Genomic DNA, 27,145 nt, shown 5'->3' with positions numbered 1-27,145 from the left:
GAGTGGAGCACAGCTTCTGCTCCAATCCAATTGCGCGGGACCTGAGACTGCTCTGGTTGGGGAGAGAGAAATCCGGCCTACATAGGGCACAACCCTCTTCCGGTCAGAAAAGGACCGGGGCAGCTGGGGCGCAGGGTCGGCTGACACTCGCCAGCTACCCACAACACCCGCCACAGGATCTTAAGACTTCTGGTGAGTGGAGCACAGCTTCTGCTCCAATCCAATTGCGTGGGACCTGAGACTGCATTAGTTAGGGAAGCAGAAACCGGCCTGAGTAGGGCCACAGGCCTCATCCGGCCGGATCAGCGCCGGGGTAGCGGGAGCGCAGGGTTGCCTGACACCCGCCAGCTACCCACGACCCCCTCCGCAGGATTTTGGGACTGCTGGTGAGTGGAACACAGCTTCTGCTCCAATCTTTAAACAGTGACAACGATAACAACTAACCCCAGAGATTACCAGATGGCGAAAGGTAAACGTAATAATCTTACTAACAGAAACCAAGACCACTCACCATCATCAGAACCCAGCACCCCCACTTCGCCCAGTCCAGGGCACCCCAACACACCGGAAAAGCTAGACACGGATTTAAAAGCATATCTCCTGATGATGATAGAGGACTTCAAGAAGGACTTTAATAACACACTTAAAGAAATGCAGGAGAACACTGCTAAACAGGCAGAAGACAATAAAGAGGAAGCACAAAAATCCCTTAAAGAATTGCAGGAGAACACTGCTAAAGAGTTACAAATCCTTAAAGAAAAACACGATAACATAATCAAACAGGTAGAAGTCCTTACAGAAAAACAGGAAAACACATCCAAACAGATGATGGAAATGAACAACACCATACTAGACCTAAAAAGGGAAGTAGACACAATAAAGAAAACCCAAAATGAGGCAACACTGGAGATAGAAACCCTAGGAAAGAAATCTGGAACCATAGATACGAGCATCAGCAACAGAATACAAGAGATGGAAGAGAGAATCTCAGGTGCAGAAGATTCCATAGAGAACATCGGCACAACAATCAAGGAAAATGTAAAATGCAAAAAGATCCTAACTCAAAACATCCAAGAAATACAGGACGCAATGAGAAGTCCAAACCTACGGATAATAGGAGTGGATGAGAATGAAGATTTTCAACTCAAAGGACCAGCAAACATCTTCAACAAAATTATAGAAGAAAACTTCCCAAATCTAAAGAAAGAGATGCCCATGAACATACAAGAAGCCTACAGAACTCCAAATAGACTGGACCAGAAAAGAAATACCTCCCGACACATTATAATCAGAACAACAAATGCTCTAAATAAAGATAGAATACTAAAAGCAGTAAGAGAAAAAGGCCAAGTAACATATAAAGGCAAGCCTATCAGAATTACACCAGATTTTTCACCAGAGACTATGAAAGCCAGAAGATCCTGGACGGATGTTATACAGACACTAAAAGAACACAAATTCCAGCCCAGGCTACTATACCCAGCCAAACTCTCAATTAACATAGATGGAGAAACCAAAGTATTCCACGACAAAACCAAATTCACACATTATCTCTCCACGAATCCAGCCCTTCAAAGGATAATAACAGAAAAAAACCAATACAAGGACAGGAACCACGCCCTAGAGACAACAAGAAGGTAATCCCTCAACAAACCTAAAAGAAGACAGCCACAAGAACAAAATGCCAACTTTAACAACAAAAATAACAGGAAACAACAATTACTTTTCCTTAATATCTCTTAATATCAATGGACTCAACTCCCCGATAAAAAGACATAGACTAACAAACTGGCTACACAAACAAGACCCAACATTTTGCTGCTTACAGGAAACTCATCTCAGAGAAAAGGATAGACACTACCTCAGAATGAAAGGCTGGAAAACAATTTTCCAAGCAAATGGCATGAAGAAACAAGCTGGAGTAGCCATTCTAATATCTGATAAGATTGACTTCCAACCCAAAGTCATTAAAAAAGACAGGGAGGGACACTTCATACTCATCAAAGGTAAAATCCTCCAAGAGGAACTATCAATCCTGAATATCTATGCTCCAAATACAAAGGCAGCCACATTCATTAAAGAAACTTTAGTAAAGCTCAAAGCACACATTGCACCTCATACAATAATAGTGGGAGACTTCAACACACCACTTTCACCAATGGACAGATCATGGAAACAAACTAAACAGGGACACAGTGAAACTAAGAGAAATTATGAATCAAATGGATCTGGCAGATATCTACAGAACATTCTATCCTAAAACAAAAGGATATACCTTCTTCTCAGCACCTCATGGTACCTTCTCCAAAATTGACCACATAATTGGTCACAAAGCAGGCCTCAACAGATACAAAAATATTGAAATTGTCCCATGCATCCTATCAGATCACCATGGACTAAGGCTGATCTTCAATAACAAAATAAATAATAGAAAGCCAACCTTCACGTGGAAACTGAACAACACTCTTCTCAATGATACCTTGGTCAAGGAAGGAATAAAGAAAGAAATTAAGGACTTTTTAGAGTTCAATGAAAATGAAGCCACAACATACCCAAACTTATGGGACGCAATGAAAGCATTTCTAAGAGGAAAACTCATAGCTCTGAGTGCCTCCAAAAGGAAACTAGAGAGAGCACACATTAGCAGCTTGACAACACACCTAAAAGCACTAGAACAAAAGGAAGCAAATTCACCCAAGAGGAGTAGACGGCAGGAAATAATCAAACTCAGGGGTGAAATCAACCAAGTGGAAACAAGAAAAACTATTCAAAGAATCAACCAATCAAGGAGCTGGTTCTTTGAGAAAATCAACAAGATAGATAAACCCTTAGCCAGACTCACTAGAGGGCACAGGGAAAGCATCCTAATTAACAAAATCAGAAATGAAAAAGGAGACATAACAACAGATCCTGAAGACATCCAAAACACCATCAGATCCTTCTACCAAAGGCTATACTCAACAAAACTGGAGAACCTGGATGAAATGGAGAAGTTCCTAGACAGATACCAGGTACCAAAGTTGAATCAAGATCAGGTTAATGATCTAAACAGCCCTATATCCCCCAAAGAAATAGAAGCAGTCATTAATAGTCTCCCAACTAAAAAAAGCCCAGGACCAGATGGGTTTAGTGCAGAGTTCTATCAGACCTTCAAAGAAGATCTAATCCCAGTTCTTCACAAACTATTCCACAAAATAGAAACAGAAGGTACTCTACCCAACTCATTCTATGAAGCCACAATTACTCTGATACCTAAACCACAAAAAGACCCAACAAAGATAGAAAACTTCAGACCAATATCCCTTATGAATATTGATGCAAAAATCCTCAATAAAGTTCTTGCTAACCGAATCCAAGAACACATCAAAACAATCATCCATCCTGACCAATTAGGTTTCATCCCAGGGATGCAGGGATGGTTCAATATACGGAAATCCATCAACGTAATCCAGTATATAAACAAACTCAAAGACAAAAACCACATGGTCATCTCGTTAGATGCGGAAAAAGCATTTGACAAGATCCAACACCCATTCATGATAAAAGTCTTGGAAAGATCAGGAATTCAAGGCCCATACCTAAACATGATAAAAGCAATCTACAGCAAACCAGTAGCCAACATCAAAGTAAATGGTGAGAAGCTTGAAGCAATCCCTCTAAAATCAGGGACTAGACAAGGCTGTCCACTTTCTCCATACCTATTCAACATTGTACTTGAAGTCCTAGCCAGAGCAATTCGACAACAAAAGGAGATCAAAGGGATACAAATTGGAAAAGATGAAGTCAAAATATCACTTTTTGCAGATGATATGATAGTATATATAAGTGACCCTAAAAATTCCACCAGAGAACTCCTAAGCCTGATAAACAGCTTCGGTGAAGTAGCTGGCTATAAAATTAACTCAAACAAATCAATGGCCTTTCTCTACACAAAGAATAAACAGGCTGAGAATGAAATTAGGGAAACAACACCCTTCTCAATAGTCATAATATAAAATATCTTGGCGTGACTCTAACTAAGGAAGTGAAAGATCTGTATAATAAAAACTTCAAGTCTCTGAAGAAAGAAATTCTAGAAGATCTCAGAAGATGGAAAGATCTCCCATGCTCATGGATTAGCAGGATCAACATTGTAAAAATGGCTATCTTGCCAAAAGCAATCTACAGATTCAATGCAATCCCCATCAAAATTCCAAATCAATTCTTCAACGAATTAGAAAGTGCAATCTGCAAATTCATCTGGAATAACAAAAAACCTAGGATAGCAAAAACTCTTCTCAAGGATAAAAGAACCTCTGGTGGAATCACCATGCCGGACCTAAAGCTCTACTACAGAGCAATTGTGATAAAAACTGCATGGTACTGGTATAGTGACAGACAAATAGACCAATGGAATAGAATTGAAGACCCAGAAATGAACCCACACACCTATGGTCACTTGATCTTCGACAAGGGAGCTAAAAACATCCAGTGGAAGAAAGACAGCATTTTCAACAAATGGTGCTGGCACAACTGGTTGTTAACATGAAGAAGAATGCGAATCGATCCATTCCTATCTCCTTGTACTAAGGTCAAGTCTAAGTGGATCAAGGAACTTCACATAAAACCAGAGACACTGAAACTTATAGAGGAGAAAGTGGGGAAAAGCCTTGAAGATATGGGCACAGGGGAAAAATTCCTGAATAGAACAGTAATGGCTTGTGCTGTAAGATCGAGAATTGACAAGTGGGACCTCATGAAACTACAAAGCTTCTGCAAGGCTAAAGACACCATCAATAAGACAAAAAAACCACCAACAGATTGGGAAAGGATCTTCACCTATCCTAAATCAGATAAGGGACTAATATCCAATATATATAAAGAACTCAAGAAGGTGGACTCCAGAAAGTCAAATAACCCCATTAAAAAATGGGGCTCAGAACTGAACAAAGAATTCTCACCTGAGGAATACCGAATGGCAGAGAAACACCTGAAAAAATGTTCAACATCCTTAATCATCAGGGAAATGCAAATCAAAACAACCCTGAGATTCCACCTCACACCAGTCAGAATGGCTAAGATCAAAAATTCAGGTGACAGTAGATGCTGGCGAGGATGTGGAGAAAGAGGAACACTCCTCCATTGTTGGTGGGATTGCAAGCTTGTACAACCACTCTGGAAATCAGTCTGGCGGTTCCTCAGAAAATTGGACATAGTACTACCGGAGGATCCAGCAATACCTCTCCTGGGCATATATCCAGAAGATGTCCCAACCGGTAAAAAGGACACATGCTCCACTATGTTCATAGCAGCCCTATTTATAATAGCCAGAAGCTGGAAAGAACCCAGATGTCCCTCAACAGAGGAATGGATACAGAAATTATGGTACATTTACACAATGGAGTACTACTCAGCTATTAAAAAGAATGAATTTATGAAATTCCTAGCCAAATGGATGGACCTGGAGGGCATCATCTTGAGTGAAGTAACACAATCACAAAAGAACTCACACAATATGTATTCACTGATAAGTGGATATTAGCCCAAAACTTAGGATACCCAAGATATAAGATACAATTTGCTAAACGCATGAAACTCAAGAAGAATGAAGACCAAAGTGTGGACACTGTGCACCTTCTTAGAATTGGGAACAAAACACCCAGGGAAGGAGTTACAGAGACAAAGTTCGTAGCTGTGATGAAAGGATGGACCATTTAGAGACTGCCGTATCCAGGGATCCATCCCATAAGCAGCTTCTAAACGCTGACACCATTGCATACACTAGCAAGATTTTGCTGAAAGGACCCAAATATAGCTGTCTCTTGTGAGACGATGCCGGGGCCTAGCAAACACAGGAGTGGATGTTCACAGTCAGCTATTGGATGTATCACAGGGCTCCCAATGGAGAAGCTAGAGAAAGTACCCAGGGAGCTAAAGGGATCTGCAACCCTATTGTTGGAACAACATGATGTACTAACCAGAACCCCGGAGCTCTTGTCTCTAGCTGCATATGTATCGAAAGATGGCCTAGTCGGCCATCAATGGAAAGAGAGGCCCATTGGACTTGCAAACTTTATATGCCCCAATATAGGGGAATGCCAGGGCCAAAAGAATGGGAATGGGTGGGTAGGGAAGTGGGGGGCGCTATGGGGGACTTTTGGGATAGCATTGGAAATGTAATTGAGGAAAATATGTAATAAAAATATTAAAAATCAAAAAAAAAAAATAAACATTGTCATACTATCTATTTTTAAATGAAAAAAAAAAAAAAAGAAGCTGAGAGGCCTTGGAAGAGGAAGAACAACTTCTTCAACAAAGTCAAACTGAGACGCCTGGGAAGACTGGCTCAATAGACGAACGACGCGTGTGTGGTGTTGATCGGAGCTTGAGTTGTACCCTACGGGAAAGGCTTTTCATGCTGCCTGTTTCTCTGCTCTAAAACTGTCGTCTTTTTCCACATTGTTAAGTGTTCCCTCGAGCAGCCATGTTTCACACTGTGGCTATGGAGCAAAGGCTAAGTGTAGCCCTTGCTGTCTTAGCACTTGCTCTGTAGACCAGGCTGACCTCTGCGTTACAATTACAGCCCAGTACACCATGCCCAGAGGTTTGCTCACTGTCTTTCTCCTGCCAGCAAGATGACGACTACTCTGCCACCTTGAGGGAACTGGAAGCCACCCTTCGAAGCCAGAGCCTCTTGCTGGAGGCCATGCCTGAGGGGAAGGTCATGAACAACACCTACTACCAAGAATGTCTCTTCTACCTGCACAACTACAGCACCAACCTGGCCATCATCAGCTTCTACATGAGGCACAACTGCCTCCGGGAAGCCCTGCTGCACCTGCTCAACAAGGTAAGACATTGGGAACACGGTCCAAGGGCAGTGGCTGCCCCCATCACCTCCATAGACATAACTCAGTGACCCACTGTGAGATCATTTCCAGCGGAGCCAGGTCGAAATGAAAGGCTCTGTCTATACAGTCATCCAATGACGGCAGCAAGACTTAAATTCAGAACCAGATATCCCTCCTGACCAGCAACACCCAAGTTCATCTCCTTTCCCAAAGCATAGAGCACAGGCAGAGAGTCAGCCCAGCTTCTGGAGTGAGGTGCTCAGAGGGAGTCCTGTGTGACATTTGGCACATTGTTACCGAGATGACACCCTGTATGTGTGCATAAGCGAGGAAGAGGAAGCGGCACGCCCTCTCCTTGGTTCTTCTCTCTCCCCTGGCACCTCCCACTGGAGGCAAGAGCACCAAGAGCATCATCGCTTCCTTAGCCATCACTCTTCTGTTGAGAGAGAGCAAGAGTGAGGGAGAAAGGGGTGGAGGGAGAGAGAGAGAGAGCAGGTCCGTACACAGGGGCCCTGGTGCATGTGGTAGATAAATTCCAGTAGTTAGTCACTTCTCACCTTCTGCCTTTGAGCAGGGTCTCCTGTCTCTGCGGCCCTTCTGCATCCTCCAAGCTAAGCTTTCTCCTGTTTCTGCCCCACCCCCACCCCCACCCTCACCCCCCATCTCACTGTAGGCATCCTGAGCTTGAGATACATGCTCCTGCATATTACATGGGCTCCAGGACCAGACTCAAGTCATCAGGTTGCATAGCAAGAGCTTTTATCCTCTGAGCTCTCTCCTAGGCCTGCACTTCTTATTTCTCAACATTCCATGGTAACCTCCTGACAAAGCAGCTGATATTACCAAGTTTCACAGAAAACTCAACATTATTATTTAGCCAAACTAAATCAGAACAGCAGCCAACAATAGTTTGCAAATAGGTATATCTTGTAGATGACTCCAAGAGAAATTCAGCATCATGGTAACTGGACCCTTGGAGGACTGTGAAAGGGAGACCGTAGCTTAGCTGTTAGTCTTAGCTGCCGAGATGTCTTAAGAGTCATATAGAAAGAGTCTTGTTATTTGGAATTTAATTTCCTCTTTTCCTCATGAGTTGAGAAGTAACGATGTTTCTGCCAGTCACAGGCTGATAGTATAAATCGTCAGGTCCTGTTGCCTCGGATAAGTGCAGCCGGAGGTAAGCAGCTTATCTAATCCAGGTAGAAGCTGACGACAGCACTGCCTTACTCTGAGGTTGACAGAGCCAGGCAGGAAGCCTTCTCTTCTCTCCTGTCATTGGCTACCCTTGCTTTTTTTTTTTTTTTTTTAAGAGCCTTGCCTTTATCCTCAAGCAAGTAGGGATACAGAAAAAAATGCACTGAAAAATGACACTTGAGCACCTAGCATGTGCAGCAGGGTTTCTGTGTATTCCCTCCCTGTCACACTGCCCTCCATGTGAGCATCCTAAACATGACACCCTCATGTTATTCCTCTCCCCAGAGGGCCTTCAGGAATCATTAGGATAGAGGGCAGCTTCTTAGCATGCGGCTGGGCCTCAAGATCTCTGCCTCCATACTTCTGATGGTTTTTTTCACATCATTATCTTTCTTAGTCTTCATGCCCTGTTCCATCTATCTAAAATGCCCTGACCCGCCTTGTTTTCTTGAAGAAATCCCACTCATCCTTTCAGGCTAAACAGGGGTTAAGCATCCCTAGACCAGGAGCACACAGTAGAAGGGCAGAGACGGGCATATTTCTGTGAGTTCAGGGCCAGCCTGGTCTATATTTCAAGTCAGCCTGGTCTGTATTTCAAGTTCCAGGACAGCTGGGGCTCTGTAGACGGGAAGAGAAGATGAGCGTAGAAGGAGAAAGAGGCAGAAGAGACTGAAGGAAGGGTGGAGAGGAGTGAGGGAAGAGAAGGAGGGAGCAGAAGAGCAGGGTCATGCAGTGTTAGATGGGGTACCCAGAGAAAGCGGCCTCTGAGTGAAGGGCTGAAATACAGAGGACAGCTGGAGGGATTACAGTCCAGGCAGAGGAAGAAGCAAATGAAGAGGTTAAAATGGCTAAAGCCAGGAATGATGGGGCAGGCTAGTAGCAGATACGGTCAGGACGGCAGTAGCTAAATCATACATATATACATAAATCAATCATATATGTAGACATTGGAAGAACCTGGGCTTTACAGTGAATAATTAGCAAAATTCCTGGAAGATGGTGGGCAGAAGAGTAATTTCATCTGACTCATGTGTCAACAAGATTGATTTGTTGACTTTATATGGAAGAGACAGGAGTGGGCGGTGGAAGGTCACAGAGAAAGCTACTTAAGTAATCCAGATTAGCTGATGGGTATGGGGGGTCATTGCATGAGTGTGCCCGGGCAGCTTCTGAGTGTGTCTCAATGGTAGAACTTGCTAAAAAAAAAAAAAAATCTATATCAGAGTGTGAGGAGAAAAATGGTCCCGAGGCTTTTGACCTGAAAGAACCATTCTTGCTACTGGAAGAACGGAATTGTGTCTGGGAAAGAGGAAAATTGTGTCTTGGGTAGAGCTTGTAGGAAGACATGTTAGAAGGTAGCTGGGTTCCATGGGAGACGCAGATTTCTGCGAGACGCAGAGGGTGAGCAGGCTGGAGATAGAGGTGTGAATATCATTAGCACACAGCATGGAAAGCCATGGGACTGGATAAAATCAGTAGGGAAGTAGAGATAGAAGAGGAGTCCTACAGGGATGAGAGGAACCAGCTAAGGAACTCAGTGGTCAGAGACATTGACAGAAAACCTTGAGCGGATGGTTCCTAGCATCCTAGAAGCAAAATAAAGAATTTTTTCCTCAATTAAAAGTAAAAATACTAAGCTTAAAGGTTTTCAAGAAGAAGGAAGTCACCATCTTTCAGAAGCCACTGGTCCCATTGGGAATGACAAACCAGTCTTCTAGCATGTGAGAGGTACTTTGGTTGTCCCCACAGCAGCAAGAACCGATTCTGACAGAATTAGCAGTGTGGAGCTCCTTGTTAGCTAGCTGCAGTTCCTGATAGCATTTGGGGGGCAGAAGTAATATTAGAGGGATCTGAGGTAAAACCCTGGGAGAGGAAGAAGAGCCCATGGGTGTAGAGAGCCGTCAAGGAAGGGCCGAGTGGAGCATCTATCGAGTGTGTTCTCAGAAGAACCTGTGACACAAAGGATGCGAGGTAGTGCTCAGGGAAGACCGAAGCTCAAAGCAAATCCTAGAGCCTGCCAGAACTAGCTCTCCCACTGCTGACTTCTTACCGTATCCTGCTCCAGGAAAGTCCTCCAGAAGTCTTCATAGAAGGCATTTTCCAGCCGAGCTATAAGAGTGGGAAGCTACACACTTTGGAGAACTTACTGGAATCCATCGATCCGACCTTGGAGAGCTGGGGAGCTTACCTGATCGCCGCCTGCCAACATCTGCAGAAGAACAACTACTACCACATCCTGTACGAGCTGCAGCAGTTTATGAAGGTGATAACACCCCAGCCTCCCTGCCTCTCCTGTCCCTGGTGCTCTGTCATGCTGGAGAGGCTGTGCAAGATGAGGGAACAGGGCAGTCATTTGATCCCTGACCTTGGTATTTGACCCTAAAGCAAATCCACTGGGCTCTCTAACATTGTTAAATATTTAGACTTTTATCCTACATTTAGAGCCAAACTTTAATCTTGTCCATAATAACATTCTTCAGAATTCAAAAAATGGGGGGCTGGACAGATGGCTCAGCAGTAAAGAGAACTGCCTGCTCTTCCAGAGTATCCAGGTTTAATTCTCAGCACCCACATGGTGGCTCACAACCATCTGACCTCCGTGGGCACCAGGCACACATGTGGTACACAGACATACGTGCAGGCAGAATACACACATAAAATAAAATAAAACTCATTTAAAAATAAAATTCAAGGACTATAAAGGTCAAAAAAAAAGATATAGAATCCATAAGGAATGATGTTCCAGAAAGCTGGGATCTTTAAAAGAAAACATACAAGTAAAAAGGCCAAGTTTCCCCTAACTGTCTGAGGTTTCTCAGTACTGTAATGTCTCAGAAATTATATCATCTGATGCCAAATTAAGACCGAATCCCTTCTCAGTGGAGAATTGGAAGGATCTTCCTTTAGATCTCTACAGGATAAAATAACATCCAACCCAAGGGGACCACGTAATTACCAATGTAAACTGCCAACTCAGCTGATGATAGGGAAGAAGGGAGGATCTGAAATGGAGATCGATCATTGGGCCAGAACGTGAAGGCCTGCTGTGAATTCTCATGACAAACAACCCCCAACATCTCTGATCGCTCCTAAACCAAACATCTTTTCACTCCTAGGACCAAGTCCGGGCTGCCATGACCTGTATTCGGTTCTTCAGTCACAAAGCAAAGTCATACACAGAGCTGGGAGAGAAGCTGTCATGGTTGCTTAAGGCCAAGGACCACCTGAAGATCTACCTCCAAGAAACATCCCGCAGCTCCGGAAGGAAGAAAGCCACCTTCTTCCGGAAGAAGATGACTGCGGCTGACGTGTCCAGGTATCACAATACTCCACAGATAGATGGCCAGTGTAGGCGGGGAGCTGGGGCTGGATGGCAGTGTCTACTACAACCTATAAACTGAGGTGCTTGTAGGAGAGGAATTAGGATCACATGCTACAGGCAGGCTGAGCCCCACATTCTGTACAGTGAACAAAAAAAGGTCCCCTGCAATGTCTCCGCAACTCTTCTCTCCCTTGGCACACATCAGCCATTGGCCAACCTGGCCTCCCAGGATCCTCAGCCTATGTGCTTTCTTTTTTTGTGCTTGTCAGCCCCTCTATTTAGAACATACTATATGAAGCAAATGCTTAGCCAGGCTTGGTAGTCCATCCTGAAGCAGAAGGATTGTGACTTTGAGGTGAGCCTAAGTAGCGTAGCTAGATGTAGTCTCAAAAAAAAAAAAAAAAAAAAAGCCGAGTAAGCAGTTTTCCACCTCTAACTTGTTGTCTTTTTAGACTTAGTCACTAAGGCTCTTCTGTCTGCTTCCAGTCTGTTCCTCCTCTAGTATGATCTGTGAGGTCAGGGCTTAAGCCTGCATCCTCACTCTGTGCCTGCCACAGAGGTACTCAGTACACATTTGTTGACCCAGTGGTGGGACTTTATCCAGCTCCGCGGTGCACCCTAACTCCTGTGTGTCTGTGAGTGAACCCAGGTCCTTCTCTTTTGCTGAACCGTAGCTGTTTGGAGGGTATCTCAAGCCCCTTGACTGCGTGTCACTTCTTTGGTCTTTCCATTGCTGTGATGAAGCAGTCACCCAGCCGCAGACACCCCACTCCTGAGAGCCTCAGGAGGCTGGACCATGCCTGCCCTGTCCCCATAGGCACATGAATACGCTGCAGCTACAGATGGAAGTGACCAGATTCTTACATCGCTGTGAAAGCGCTGGGACCTCTCAGATCACCACCCTGCCCCTGCCAACACTCTTTGGAAACAACCACATGAAAATGGAAGTTGCCTGCAAGGTACGCAGAGCACGTCGCCTCTAGAAGACTGCTCACATCTTTCAGAATGCTTAGTTAGCCCAGTTGAAATTATCTGGTTATCTCAGTTGTTTCCTTGATGGCATCCTCCATGCTGGAAATGTGAGCCTCGGGCTGGAGGTAGAGTCCAATTTGATCACTTGTATTTCTGGTACTTGGATGCTTAGTAAGTCTCAACATATATTTAATAATTAAATAAAGGCGTTGGGTGTGTGGGCTCATCTGTGATCCCAGCACTAGGGAGGCAGAGGTAGGAGAATCCCTGCAAGTTCAAGGCCAGCCTGATCTGCATAGTGAGTTCTAACCCAGCTAGGACTGTGGAGGAAAACCCGGTCTCCACAAAAACACGATGATGATAATGATGGTGGTGGTGGTGGTGGTGGTGATGATGATAGGGACCCTTGTTTTTTGTTTGGTTGGTTGGCTGGTTTGTTTTGTTTTTTTCTATTGAGAAGCTATTTGAATAATTATGATTTCTTTAAGCATATGTCCCTCTCCATCCAGGTTATGCTGGGAGGGAAAAATGTGGAAGATGGTTTTGGAATTGCATTCCGTGTTCTGCAGGTATGATACATCATTCAAGAGTATGTCAAGGGAACCCATGCCTGACATTTCTATGAAATGCTACTCTTTTAAAAAAAAAAAAAAATTCTTATCCCAAGAAGAGCAGATTTGCATTAGGGGTGATATCTGAAGTGATACGGAACTGGGGCAAATGCCAGGCTCTATATCACTTAGCCACAAGCCAACCTTAGCCTTTCAAAAGGTATCAAAGAGCCCATGTAAGACAGCTCCCCAGAACTGGTATAAAGCAGAACTCTCACTCATCTTCCCAGGAGAACACATCTGGAAGGAGAAGCCAGAGCATCTCTCCCTAGGCCTATGGCATAAGGGCTAACCTCAGCTAGGTTTAGTGTATTTTTCTGGCAAGTTTCAGCAAGTGAGTCTTTTGATAGTCTGTTTCAACACTTAGGCAGCTCTTAACAGACAATCACTATTTCCCAGAGAAAGGAAAGTCAGGGGAGAGAGAATTTGTCATAGGAATTAAGTAGAATGCCTTTTGCAAGTCCATGGAGCCAGGCATGGTGGCACACCCTGGAATATCAGTGTTGGGGAAGTAGAGGCAATTAAGTCACATGTTCAAGACCAGCCTGACCCTGTCCTGAAGAAAAGAAAAAGCAAAGAACTGGAAGCTCGTAGGACACTGAGGAGGCAGTCTTTGTAATCACTTCTTAAATGCTTGCCTGACTCCAAAGAGAACCTTTCCTGCTTTCCTGTATCTTTGTGGTCCTGTTGCGACTGCAATTGCTTCCCATGGGGGGCATTCCCCAAGTCTCCCAAGTCTGTCACTTCCCACAGTGGGCATCCCCAAGTCTCCTAAGTCCATCACTTCCTACGATGGGTGTCCCCTGCTGACCTAAGTCCATTGCTTCCCATGGTGGGCGTCCCCTGCTGACCTAAGTCCATTGCTTCCCATGGTGGGCGTCCCCTTCTGTCCTAAGTCTGTCACTTCCCACAGTGAGCATCCCCTGCTGACCTAAGTTCATCATCCTACACTCTGTCCTAGGACTTCCAGCTGGACGCTGCTGCGACCTACTGCAGAGCTGCCAGGCAGTTGGTTGAGAGGGAAAAATATGGTGAGATCAGACAGCTGCTCAAGTGTGTCAGTGAGTCAGGCATGGCAGCCAAAAGCGACGGTGACACCATCCTCCTCAACTGCCTGGAAGCCTTCAAGAGAATCCCGCCTCAGGTGCTCCCTCCTGGGTCTCTTGGGTCCTCTGCTTCCGTATCATTCCATCTGCACCCTCCTCCTCCTCCTCCTCACTGCAAGATCCATTTCTCTTTCTGACTCTGCAACCACAGCCTCCCTCTTACAGCCCTCTCCCTGTGTAGTTCATGACTGTGACTTCTGTATCCAGAAGATGTCCCTCTGGAAATGTCTGTGCTCTGAGGAGACAGAGATCAGAGTGGGCCCTTGTAGCATACTGACTGCAGAACATGCCTGTGGGGTAAATAGAGGCTCATCCACTTGTGAGTGCTGGCACAGGCCCCTTAGGCGCTATCCCTTCTTGTCCAATGCAAGCATAGTGGTGTCATTAGCACTCATTTGTTATTCTTTTTTTTTTGTTTGTTTTTTGTTTTTTTTTGTTTTTCGAGACAGGGTTTCTCTGTGTAGCCCTGGCTGTCCTGGAACTCACTCTGTAGACCAGGCTGGCCTTGAACTCAGAAATCCGCCTGCCTCTGCCTCAAGGCATGAGCCACCACGCCCCGGCTCATTTGTTATTCTTGTAATGGGAACTGAGCTAGAGAGATAAGAGGCAAGCAGATTTCTTCCCCCCCCCCCCCATGAGTCACTAGCTGGGTTCAGAATGGATTGAGGTTCTTCTCCCTCTCACGGCTGCCATGTCTCTGTTGAATGCAGGAGCTGGAGGGACTGATCCAGGCCATCCAAAGCGATGACAACAAGGTGAGCAGACATGTCCTAGCCCTGCTCATGCCGCTGAGTGAGCACCATGCAGTTTTATAGCTCAGTTTTCTTTGTTATCCAGGACCTAGACAGCGCTTTAAAGCCCCAGAGGGAATAGGCAGGGCCAGATTAACGTTGACTGCCCAAACCTTTGCCTACCCGATTCTTTCTCCCTGACAACTGTTTAACTCTCCATGTTATTTTGAGGTCTCTCACCAGATAGATTTCCATCTTCAGGTATGAGGTTCCTAGGGTAGGCAGGGATTTCCTTATTCTGGGGGGCAAAAGGGTTTGTAAGGAAAGTCCCACTGTATCAGCTACTGTTCCCATTGCTATGACAGAATACTTGACAAGAAGCAATTTAAGGAAGGAGGGATGCATTCTGACTTACAGTTGAGGGACACATTCCATCATAGTGGGAAAGGAGAGGCAGGCACAGTGACAGGAGGAGGTGGCTGGCTGGTGACCCTGCACCAAGAGAACATGTCCTAAAACCTTAGTGCCCACCCCAAGTGACCACTTCTTCCCGCAAATGTGCCGCCTTCCAAAACACTGCCACCAGCTGCAGACCAATTGTTCCAGCATATGAGGGGTATTTCACATTCAAACCGAAGCATCCACTCAGCCCTCTGGAGGACAGTGCTCCTCTGGGGCCCACGAACTCTTCCCTGTTTCAGACACGACTGAACCTTTGGTCTTACATTGCCTCTGTGCTGAGTGCCAGCCAGGATCAAAGTGTCACTGGTTGTGGCTGGTCAATCGTCCTACTGTCATCAGGAAGGCCTCCAGGCCAAGAGAGCCCCACAGAAGCAAAGCCTGGCCAGCTGGCCATCAGGAGACAAATTCCCCAGCAGCCAAGTCCCTCGTGATGAAATACCTCGTGTCAGGCAATGGCATCTTACACAACACAGGACCACTCCCACTGCGGTGTCCCCAATCCCCAGGCAGAGCCTGCCGGCCATCTCTTTCAGTCTTGGTCTTAAGGAGAACTCGTTCTAAACATTTCCTCACTGCTTGTGCAGCATCCTAATTAGGTCCCGAGGAAGGCTGGGATTCTCACTTTCTAAAATGACCGTTACTTTTGTAGAGTCTGAATGAGAGCCCAAGAGTCAAGCTAACACAGTTGTTGCTACTGTTCAATTGTTTTTCTCAGCAGCTATTCTAAGGGGCTTTCAGGACCTCGGGTCACCAGTCTTACCAAAACCTGGGTGATCCATTAATCATCATTACCACCACCACCATCATCATCGTTCTATTCTAGCAATAACATTCCCCTCTTGAATTCTGCCTGTCAACTTGTGGCGTTTCATACAGGTAGGATTAACTAGAGCTAGACGCTTAGATGAGGGCTCACTCCCTAGGGTAGCATATATATCCAGTTGCTTCAGTGAGTTCACAGTACATCAGATGTCTTCCGTAGTGGGAAACTATGTGTAATCAAGCTGAAGAGACCTTGGTGAGTAAAACTCACCCACCCCCCACCCCCACCTCCCCAAAAAGAGAATGCTTTTTACATGGAGCAAAAATAAGTAAATAAATTTAAAAAGTCTTTGTGTCAGAAATAACTGCAAAAAGTCAGCTGCTAGTGGGGGCTCAGCCACAGCTGTGGAGGCCTGGCTACTGCTCTGCCCAGAGTGATGGCTAACCAGGAGGTGTCAGTGTCCTCTACACTGAGCTGCCGCAGAGCCAAACAAGAGTAGCCCATACAAGTCTCACTTGGGTGAGATCTTAAGCAAACCTCTAAGTGTGGGTATCCATTTTTCTCCCCATGTTATCTAACAACAGGCTTTAAATTCAGATTTAGTGATGTGATACAGCTCAATGGTAGAATGCTCGCCCTGCACGCACGGAGCCCAGGTTTAATCCCCAGTACCCCACCCAGAGGCTTTTTGGTTTGGGTTTTGGTTTTAATTCAGGATGTTGAAAATAGACAACTAGAGAACGGGAATCTGTAAACCCTTCACAAAAAGGAAAGTATGATCTTTACACATACATCCAGTCGCCCATGTAAAGGCATGATCATTTGCACATACATCCAGTCGCCCATGTAAGGCTCATTAGCTGAACACTGACTGCCAGCTCTGCACCAAGAATACAAGGGGCAGGAAAGGCAAACACTGTTCCTGCCATGCACTAGCCTGGTGCCTAGAACACTTGAGGCTGTTGTGAAAGAATAATAGGTGAGCGAGAATACCATTCGTCTGCCTGTGCTTTCTGATACCCTCTGTGCTCGCTGATTTTCCTTGGCAGTCATTTCTTTCCAAATGTCTCATCCCCAATCCCTAGGTTCGGGCCTATTTGACATGTTGCAAGCTACGTTCTGCCTACCTGATTGCCGTGAAGCAAGAACACTCGCAGGCCGCCGCCCTCGTCCAGCAGGTGCAGCAGGCTGCCAAAAGCAGTGGGGATTCTGTAGTGCAGGACATCTGTGCTCAGTGGCTTCTAACAAGCCACTCCCGCGGTGCCCATGGCTCAGGCTCCAGGAAGTGACCCTGGGCTGCAGAACCTGGAAACCATAGCCTGGGAACTATGACGACAGGCAGGATACCACACAATGCCCTCCATCTCCGTCTTCCTGTGGAGTGGGACTTTGTGCGCCTGATGCAGGTTGGAATGAGCAAGTTGGACCGTACTTGCCTGAGTGGTCAGGAATAGGTCCTTTCACACAAGTGCCATGTAAAATTGTAGACTCTGTGTTTGTCTGGAGATAGCCACTTCTTTCTACCTCAGAGTGACTGTGCGTGCGCATGTGTGCACATCCGTGTGCATGCTCCTGTGCACTCGTGTTTACGCCCAAGCATTTTCTGAACAAATGAGACTCCTCCATTGAAGAGAGGCGCTTTACTTCCTGCTTTGTGCTGGTCTGAAGACCTTCGGTATGTTTGGTTCTTGTCCTAGGTCGGCCTGTTCGTGCACAGTTCCCTCTATGCAGACATACATGCTCCTCCTAACAGGGGGGATCAACAGAATTACAGAGCAATGCCAAAAGGTTGCTTCTGCCCAAACTTCAGAGAGAATGTTAGGAGCATGGCTGTGGAAGATGGCAGCTTTCCCCGCCACACCTCTCACAAGCACAAGGTTGGTTTTCAAGTGTAGACATCTGAAAGCTCTGGCAGTGGTATAAAGGGTCAGATATGGGAAGGTCAGGCCAGGCTCCTTCACATTCATTCCGAGGGAAGGAAAAGGCAGACCTCTCTGAGCACAAAGCTGGCTCTTGTCAGTATCCCTGCTGCAGGATTGATGGGTAAGGACACACGGCTTTTTCTTTCAGAGGCTGGGGAGAGAAATGGTAGCCGGGATCACGGGACTGAGTGAATGCTAGACTCTACCTGTTTGCATTCCATTCCCGCGTGTACCTCTTGAATTAGTTAAGAAACCATTTCTCCATCCCTCGTGCTCCGATCTGGTCTCCTCAGGGCCACGGGGTGGATATGCAAAGGCCTCGCTCATTGAGGCAACACTGAGGGGGATGGGGTTTGCTTCAGAGCTGGGTCTGTCATCCTCATCCGAGGTGAAGGCTTTAATATGCATCTGCTTCTCACCTAAGGTGAGCTGGTGCTGAGAGAAAGGGTCTGCAGTTTGGTGATGTATTTGCAAATGAGAGCCCTAAAGAAAGGCCTGTGGCCCCAAGTCTCCCACCAGCCAGAGCTCAGCCTATTGTCTCCCTTTGCTGCCAAGGCAACAGGAACTGGAAACTGAAGTCAGTGTCTCTGGTGCTTAGAAACCCTGTTCGTTTCTTCTGAACCAAGATTTTCTTAATTAACAGCTGTTAATGGACATCTGTCAGATTCCAGGCTTTGGTCCTAATAGAGAAGAAAGGCTGAAGCAGAACCCTAGCTCACTTAAGGCTGAGGTCTGACTGTGCCTTTCCTTCCTGATGCATAGAACACACACAGCTCACAGGAACCCCCATTGCCTGAGGTCTGCTTACACTCAAGGCTGTGTATGTTTGCACTGAACATAAGCACTTTACACAACTGGGTTGTAAGTCTTGCAGCCCTCGATTTAGGATGTCATTACCAGATTTCCCTGACTATCTTCTAACTTGAATTGTAAAATAGGTGGACCATTGACCAGATTAGCAGAGAAAAGACTGCAGACCTAAGACTGTGGTCTCCTGAAAAGCAACAATAATATCAAAGCAGTTGTACATGTTGAGGGGTTGTGTGTCCTCCTACAACCAAGCCACAATAAACTGCCTATCCCACCTTCTTAGCTTCATCAGCTTTTTAAATTTTTTTATTATTTATTATGTGCATTGGTGTTTTGCCTGCATGTATGTCTCTGTGGGTGTCAGGTCTCCTGGAACTGGAATACAGACAGTTGTGAGCTCCCATGTGGTTGCTGGAAGAGCAGACAGTGCTCTTAGCCTCCAAGCCATCTCGCCAGCCCCATGGCTTTATTTATATAAACACACGTTTTAAAATTTTTCATGAATACCTGCGTGTGTGCGTGTGTGTGTGTGTGTGTGTGTGTGTATGTATGTACCACACGCATGCCTGGCACCTGTGGAGGCCAGAAGAGGGTATCCAATTCCCTGGAACTGAAGTTACAAGTACTTGCGAGCTTCCTAATGGGGTTTCTGGGAACTGAATTCAAGTCCTGCCTAAGAACAAATGCTCTTAACTGCTGAACCGCGTCTCCATTCCATGACTTCTATTTGTTTTGGGACAAGATCTCATATAGCACAGGCTGACGCTGAACTTGCTGTGTAGCTAAAAGTGATCTTTAACTCCTGATCCTCTTGCCTCCACTGGACTCCCTGTTTCCAGACTCCCGTCTTTTGTGTGTTCTGTGGGGAAAAAAAGATAAGTGGGAAAGAAAGTTCAAGTGGGCCAGGCAGTGGTAGTGCACACCTTTAATCCCAGCACTCGGGAGGCAGAGGCAGGTGGATTTCTGAGTTCGAGGCTAGCCTGGTCTACAGAGTGAGTTCCAGGACAATCAGGGCTATACAGAGAAACCCTGTCTCAAAAAACCAAAAAAAAAAAAGTTCAAATGGCTGATTTCCTCTTTAACAATTCCTGGAGTGACCATTCACTCACTTAGGATTTCCTCTAATTCCCTATGTATTAAAAACTGTTAGTGGACCAAGGAGATGTCTCAGCGGGTAAAGCACTCAACGCACAGGCCTGACAAACTGAGTTTGATCCCTGGCACCCAGATGAAGATGGAAAGAAAGGACTGACTCTTCCAGGCCTCTGACCTCCAGAACACACACCATGTCATAAACGTGTCTGTATGTGCATGCACAAATACATGCTAAATAGATGATATTAATAAATTTTAAAACCTTAAAAGGAGGCTGGACATGGTGACACACACCCTTGATCCCAGCATTCAGGAGACCAGGGTTACCAATACCTAGTGTATCATTCCCGGGACAGGAAGTGGGTGGGGAGCACTCTTGCCACAACAAACTATCATGCAGTGGATGATCCCCAGTTGCTGACTTAAAGGATATGTGTATTCCAATCGCACTCGACTCTCCCACCAGTGGGGTAGAGAGTGTCTGCTCACCCTACCAATCCCACCAGTCTTGCCCCTGATATCTACAAGCTTTATGGGATATTTTGTTCTTGAAATAGGATCTCAATTTCATAGCTTTTTGCTCAGGTGATGGGAGACAGATGGCACACTGAAACCTTTTTTAAAGTGAGTTGCCATTTTTTTTAAAACTTTGTGATTCCTAGCATGACAAAAAAAAAAAATTAGCCAACTATATTTTTACTATCAATTGATTTGTGAATTTTTTTGAAGAACCACCTGTATGGTATTTGAGAAGAGCATAACTCAAGCTTAGGGAAAACAAAAAAAAACAAAAAAAAAAAACTGTTTGCCTGTCTTTCTCTTTTTTTTTTTTTTTTTTTTTTTTTTTTTTTTTGCGTGTCTTTCTCTTGGGGCCATATGCTTACAGAAGGATACCTGACCTGAGAGCATTCGTTTACATGGCAGTTGTTCTCCCCAGAAATTCGAACTCATCCTATTTCTCATTCAAAACTAAACAAAAACAAGACAACAAAAATAAACACAGCAAGCAAATGATAATAATGAAAGGAGACCTGAAAGCCGGCCGTGGTAGCACACGCCTTTGATCCCAGCACTCGGGAGGCAGAGGCAGGTGGATTTCTGAGTTCGAGGCCAGCCTGGTCTACAAAGTGAGTTCCAGGACAGCCAGAGCTACACAGAGAAACCCTGTCTCAGAAACCCAAAAAAAAAAAAAAAAAAAGAAAGGAGACCTGAAAACATCTGGTGTGGACATGACACAAAGACATGTCACAACAAAGAACACTGGAACATTCCATCTGAATGTAAGACAGATGAACAATGTGTTTAGAAACCCAACACAGACTGGGTTGCCAGACACCTTTGGCTGAGGCTGAGGCAGAGTAGATCCACCCAGGCAAGTCAATAGTTACATTACCTTGGTAGAAACAGGCTCCTCTTGCTTATGTTTTTTTCTTGGGGAGATGTAGACAGACATATATTCAACTGGCCTAGGGTACCAATGACAGAACAAAGAAATCCTCTCCAGTGTAGCTTGGTTAACCAGTGAGTTTACTGGGGCTACTCACAGGAGCATGGGTAAGTCTCCATCAACCACATCACTGCAAAGTGCCAACCAGCGTGGTCCATGACTCACAAAACTCCCCCATCCTTAGTAACACCTCTATTGGATTCTTCGTCTTGGTGAAATTAACTATATTTAAGTAGGAATAGTACATTTACCAAAGCACCAAATATAAAAATAATTTCCTGAGATAGGAAAAAAATTCTTCATAAGAAAATGGACAGAATGGAACATGTTTAAATCAAAACCGAAAAGGTGCTGGGAAGAAAGCAAGACAAATCCATTTTATAAAACAAGTACATGACATTTTATAAATCAGACATGTCTGTAACAACTGGTTCCCATGGTCTTGCTCATTTTCCTGCTCCACTCAGAACACCAGGTGGAGAACTCAAGGACTTGAGGAGCAATGGAGCCAATGACATTATTTTTTTTTTTCAGATTTTTTTTTTTTTTTTTTTTTTGGTTTTTCGAGACAGGGTTTCTCTGTATAACCCTGGCTGTCCTGGAACTCACTTTGTAGACCAGGCTGGCCTCGAACTCAGAAATCCGCCTGCCTCTGCCTCCCAAGTGCTGGGATTAAAGGCGTGCGCCACCACCGCCCGGCCAGATTTTTTTATATTTACGTGTATGGGTGTTTTGCCTGCATGGATGTCTGTGCATCACATGCATGCATGGTGCCCATCAAGGCCAGAAGAGGGCATCAGATACCCTGGAACTGAAGTTACAGACTGTTGGAAGCAGCCATGTGTGTGCTGGGACCTGAACCCAGGTCCTCTGCAGAAGGAGCAAGCGCTCTTAACTGCTGAGCCATCTTTTTAGCCTCACCATTGATCTTTTAATAGTTGACACAGGCCACTCTATCTCTTCTCTAGGTTGTGACATGAGCAAGAACTAGATTTTTCCTGGAGTAAGCCATGGAAACTTAGCACCGTTTCTTGTACCAGCTACTCTTCTTCTGTGAGAATAAGCTGTTCCTTGTGTTCTATGTCTCTTTGGCTGATTGTTTTAGCTAATGGAGATCATAGAGAAAACAGGCTGAACACATTGGGTAAAATAAGAGTCTCAGTTTCAGTTCTGAACACCAAAATCTGGTTGCCCCCAGATGAGTGAATTCTCATTCTCTTTGTTATGTAAACCTTACTCTCCATGTTAAAGCTATTAGTTAATAAAAGGCTAGAGACTGTGGTTGGGCAGTACATAGAGAAAGATGGAACCTGAGAATCCAGTGAGAAGCCTCAAGAAAGACCACGGTGGGGATAGGGTAGGGTGGAGACAGAGAGAGCAAGAGGCTGCCATCAGAGGAGATGGATCATGAGCACATGGCCAGGAGAAGTGCACCCTGAGGACAGGCTGATGGAACAGAAACAGCCTGGGAGAGGCTCAAACAGCAAGTCACAAGGGGCATATGGTTGGGATATAAATTAGAATAACTCAGAACCTGCCCAATCTAGGCTTTAGCTTCTTTTAAAAAATACCAGGTTTTTGTGTCTTTTATAGTGAGGTAGCTAGAATTTTTAAAAAGTTCTTTTTTATACATCTGATAATGACAGGACCAAGGGGCAAAGGAAAATACAGTGAAGTAGATGTCAAAATTAATTTGGAAGGTGAAGAAGTTAAAAGTGACAAAAGTAGGCAAGGAAGTCAGGTGTGGTAACAAACACTGGTAATCTCAGAAAGACCTGGGATTACCATGCAAATTCAAAAAGACCAAGCAAATTCAAGCCAGGACCATGTAGCAAGCTCCAAGCCAGGCTGCGGTGCATACTGAGACCCTCTCTAAAAAAAAACAAAAACAAAAATAACAAACAAACAAAAAAACAGAGACTGGCAGTAAAATAAAAATGGTTAAATATTAGCAATGTTAGAGTAACATTTAATGCATCATAATGCAACAAGATAGTGCAGCATAATGCCACTGTATCAAGACCCAAACTTAAATGGTGACAGCAACTTATTATGATATAACAGGAAGTCTCAAGGAGGGCAGCTCAAGTCTTGATTAATTCTGTGACTCCCTACTGACTCCCTACTGGGTCAGCAACCCAGTTCTTCCCATCTTGTCCACTACTAACCTCAGCATGTTAGCTTGTTGGGTCAGCCCTACTCATGGACACAGAATGCTTTTAGCTGATTCAGAAATCTCATTCAGCCATAAACATCATGCAACAACAAAAGAAAAACCCAAAATCCTCCCTATGCCTCACCTTTTACACTTAGAGTCTATGTATGTACTTATTTGTTCATTCAGTTTTGAGACAGAGTCTTTCTATATAGTTCAGACAGTACTGAAAACCCCCTATGTAGTCTAGGCTGGCCTTGAACTTACTATCTTCCTACCCAACCTCCAGAGCACTGGGTTTAATTACAGTCATCCACCTCAGTTTTTAATAAATTCAGAAATCTTTTCAAGAATCTACCAAGACTTTTTCTATGTCCCGTTGGCTATAATTGCATGCCTTTACCATAGCCAGTTGCTTGGTAAGCAAATGTGATCACCATGGTTGTCTTGAACCAGTTGTCCAGAGTCCCGGTAGCCTATTGGAATCATCTGGGGAATTTTCAACAATACTTGCCAACACCAGAGAAATTACATATGAGTCCTGGTGTTTAAACATTTTACAATATAGGCAGAGCTAATGATACTGAGACAGGTATATTAGAGTCATAAAAGGGAAGTGTGTGAAACGACTATTGGTTGGCATATTTTAGCCTTCTCTTAGTTATAACTAAATACCTTGTGGAAACAACCTAATGGAAGACAAATTATTTGGGGGCTTGTGGTTTCAGAGGACTCGGTGCATGGTGGTTTGCCCATATGCTCTTGGGCAGGACAAGGTGGTGGAAAGTATAACAGGGAATTTTTCACCTAGTTACATAGAGGAAGCAGACCGTGAGGAAGGAACTGGAACCCTTGAAAGGCATGCTGCCAGTCAGGGACTTCCTCCAGCAAGGTTCTACTTCTGAAAGTTTCCAGAACCTACCCCTGAATAGTACCTCCAACCAGGCAACAAGTCTGAGTCAGACAGGGACATTTCACATTCAACCCAGAATGGGTGGCTGTTAGCAGGCTCTGCTGAAGTTAATCATTTTGAATTTCCAATAAGATGTGAGTATATCCTGTTTTTAAAAATTGAAAAATGATCTCCCATCAGCCTTTTTCTAGGGACAACCATTCTTAAAGAGTTCATCAGAAGGATGGAGATATGGCTCAGCCATTAAAGGCTAGCCTTGAAACCAAAATATTAAGGATGCAATATAACTCAGTGTGCTTGTCTAGAGTGAGTAAGGCCCTATGTCTAATCCCCAGCACTAGAATGGGTAGAGAAGAAGATCATAATTAATTGCACATTTCCATATATAGATACATATATATGTATGTATGTATATATGTATATATATATAATTTTATATAGACATATTTTTTAATTAAATTTTATCATATAACACACATTTATCATTGTGCAATTTATCTTTCTATCCATGTATTTATGGATAATGTGGTAATTTTTTAAATAATATATATTTTTTGGAATGGCAACTGCTATAATAATAGCATTCCATGTATATTTATACTGAGGATTAGGGTTTTTAGCCCTGTTCAAGAACTTTGGGCATGTTTCTTGCTAGTCCAGTATCTCCTAACATACATAGTAACATCAGTGTAGATGCTAAGAAGTAAAGAACAAGAGAGGACTAGGTTGAAGACTAGGGAGAGGAGCTTGGGGAAGTACAGGGAGCTGGCTGGGTTGCTCATCCTTTCATTGGTATTTCAAATTCAGTGGAGAGATGACTTAATTTGGTTCAGAGGTTTCAGTCCATGGCTGACAGGCTCCACTGTTTCTGGGCCTTGGTGAGGCAGACTGTCATGGTGCTAGGACATAGCAGAGAAGCACTTCAACTTAGCTACATTCTCAGAAGCCAGCCCTGCTTTCTCCTTGTCACAGGGCCAGGGAGCCAGCCTGTCCTGGACCATGAGTTTTGGGGGAACACTTAGGGATGAATATGTCTGAAATGGAGGGGGAACTACCTGAATTCTAAATTCAGCTGCTGCTGCTGCTTCTTCTTCTTCTTCTTCTTCTTCTTCTTCTTCTTCTTCTTCTTCTTCTTCTTCTTCTTCTTCTTCTTGAAAAAAAGAATGTGTATATTTAGAATTAGCCATCTGGACTCAATTTAGATGATCCCAATCTTGTTGGCAACATCTAGGGCATCATAATCAGGAGCTGCCTTCTCTCTGTCAGGTCTTATCAGGGTATTGGCTTTTGCCACATCAATGCTAATTTCGGTATAAGCATGATGCCCTGGACAGAGGAGCTAGAGTAGCTAGCCTCTTGCAGCCCCTACATGGGTTTGCTTCTTCTGCCTATATCTAACCCCTCTGTCATATATGTGAAGCCCACCCCAAGCCTGTTCCATGTGTCACTGTTCACACTGCTTATCTCTTAGACCTGGATTGGGTCACATGTGTGAATCTTTACCCCCATACCCATAGTGTGCTTTAATGCACAGAGAGCCTCTGGGAGTGCTTGATTCCCACCTTCCATGCATCTGAGTCTTTGTTCCTGTTGCCAACACATAGAGGACATTCAGGCTCACCTTCAATACAGTACAATAGGTACTCATTTCTTCTGTCTTGACTTCATCTGTGTACTTGCTCAAAGCCTTGAGTTCAATATCCATCTCTCTCTCTCTCTCTCTCTCTCTCTCTCTCTCTCTCTCTCTCTCTCTCACACACACACACACACACACACACACACACAAATGCACACACACATTACACAGAGACAGAATAGAGAAAAAATAATAAAAGAGTTTAAAGGTTATTTCCAGGGAAAAGAAGAAGAGTGTGAATAATGGAGAGAAATATGATAAAAGTACTACACCCACATGTGTGCAAATGTCATAATTAAACCCATATTTTGAATGATCAACATATGCTAATAAAAATTTTAAAGCTATGTTTTATTGAAAAAAGGAGAACATTTATCAACAGATGCCCTTTGGATGCCTTAGAGCTGGGACCAATAAAGATGGCTTCTTGGGCCAAAGGGTCATAACATTGCTCACATCTGTCTACCTCTTTGGGATGGCCTTCAACAAGGAGGCCATGGAGGCCATAACATAGAAGACGGGAGAGCTAGAGTTAATGAGAGCCATGTTTAGGGAGATGAATTGGTAGAGGCTCGCTTATTTTTGTATTTATATGTCAAATCTATCCAATCATAATCCATGGTGGTGCTGAATGGCTCTGTAGTTTAAGCCATACTTATCTCAGTTCTCACAATAAAATACTGACATTGAAAGAGACCTGACTGAAGTATCCATACTTTGGTCTTCCTTCTTCTTGATTTTCATGTGTTTTGCAAATTGTATCTTGGGTATTAAGTTTCTCGGCTAATATCCACTTCTCAGTGACTGCATATCATGTGCGTTCTTTTGTGATTGGGTTACCTCACTCAGGATGATATCCTCCAAATACATCCATTTGTCCAAGAATTTCATAAATTCATTGTTTTTAATAGCTGAGTAGTACTCCATTGTGTAAATGTACCACATTTTCTTTTTCTTTTTTTTTTTAAAGATTTATTTATTTATTATATGTAAGTACACTGTAGCTGTCTTCAGACACTCCAGAAGAGGGCGCCAGATCTCGTTGCGGATGGTTGTGAGCCACCATGTGGTTGCTGGGATTTGAACTCTGGACCTTCAGAAGAGCAGTCGGGTGCTCTTACCCACTGAGCCATCTCACCAGCCCCTGTACCACATTTTCTGTATCCATTCTTCTGT

At 44.4% G+C, this 27,145-nt stretch overlaps 1 protein-coding gene across 2 annotated transcripts in view; it reads left to right on the top strand.

Annotated features, from left to right (window-relative positions):
- Zfyve26 (zinc finger FYVE-type containing 26) overlaps nucleotides 1-19,011 on the top strand; it is a 70,057-nt gene extending 51,046 nt beyond the window's left edge. For both annotated transcript variants that reach the window (XM_021178747.3, XM_021178746.3), the window contains exons 35-42: nucleotides 6,611-6,829; nucleotides 10,090-10,287; nucleotides 11,141-11,340; nucleotides 12,164-12,305; nucleotides 12,828-12,887; nucleotides 13,891-14,073; nucleotides 14,746-14,790; nucleotides 17,077-19,011. In XM_021178747.3, coding sequence (XP_021034406.1) covers nucleotides 6,611-6,829; nucleotides 10,090-10,287; nucleotides 11,141-11,340; nucleotides 12,164-12,305; nucleotides 12,828-12,887; nucleotides 13,891-14,073; nucleotides 14,746-14,790; nucleotides 17,077-17,280 — 1,251 coding nt within the window. In that variant the 3' untranslated portion in view covers nucleotides 17,281-19,011. The remainder of the gene's footprint in view (nucleotides 1-6,610; nucleotides 6,830-10,089; nucleotides 10,288-11,140; nucleotides 11,341-12,163; nucleotides 12,306-12,827; nucleotides 12,888-13,890; nucleotides 14,074-14,745; nucleotides 14,791-17,076) is intronic.
- The last annotated feature ends 8,134 nt before the right edge of the window (nucleotides 19,012-27,145 follow it).

Source organism: Mus caroli, unplaced genomic scaffold (genome assembly GCF_978045245.1).
Source record: "Mus caroli unplaced genomic scaffold, Mus_caroli_1 scaffold_14, whole genome shotgun sequence".
NCBI lineage: Eukaryota > Metazoa > Chordata > Mammalia > Rodentia > Muridae > Mus > Mus caroli.
The sequence above is the reverse complement of the archived record's forward strand: the minus strand, read 5'-3'. Positions and strand labels throughout refer to the sequence as shown.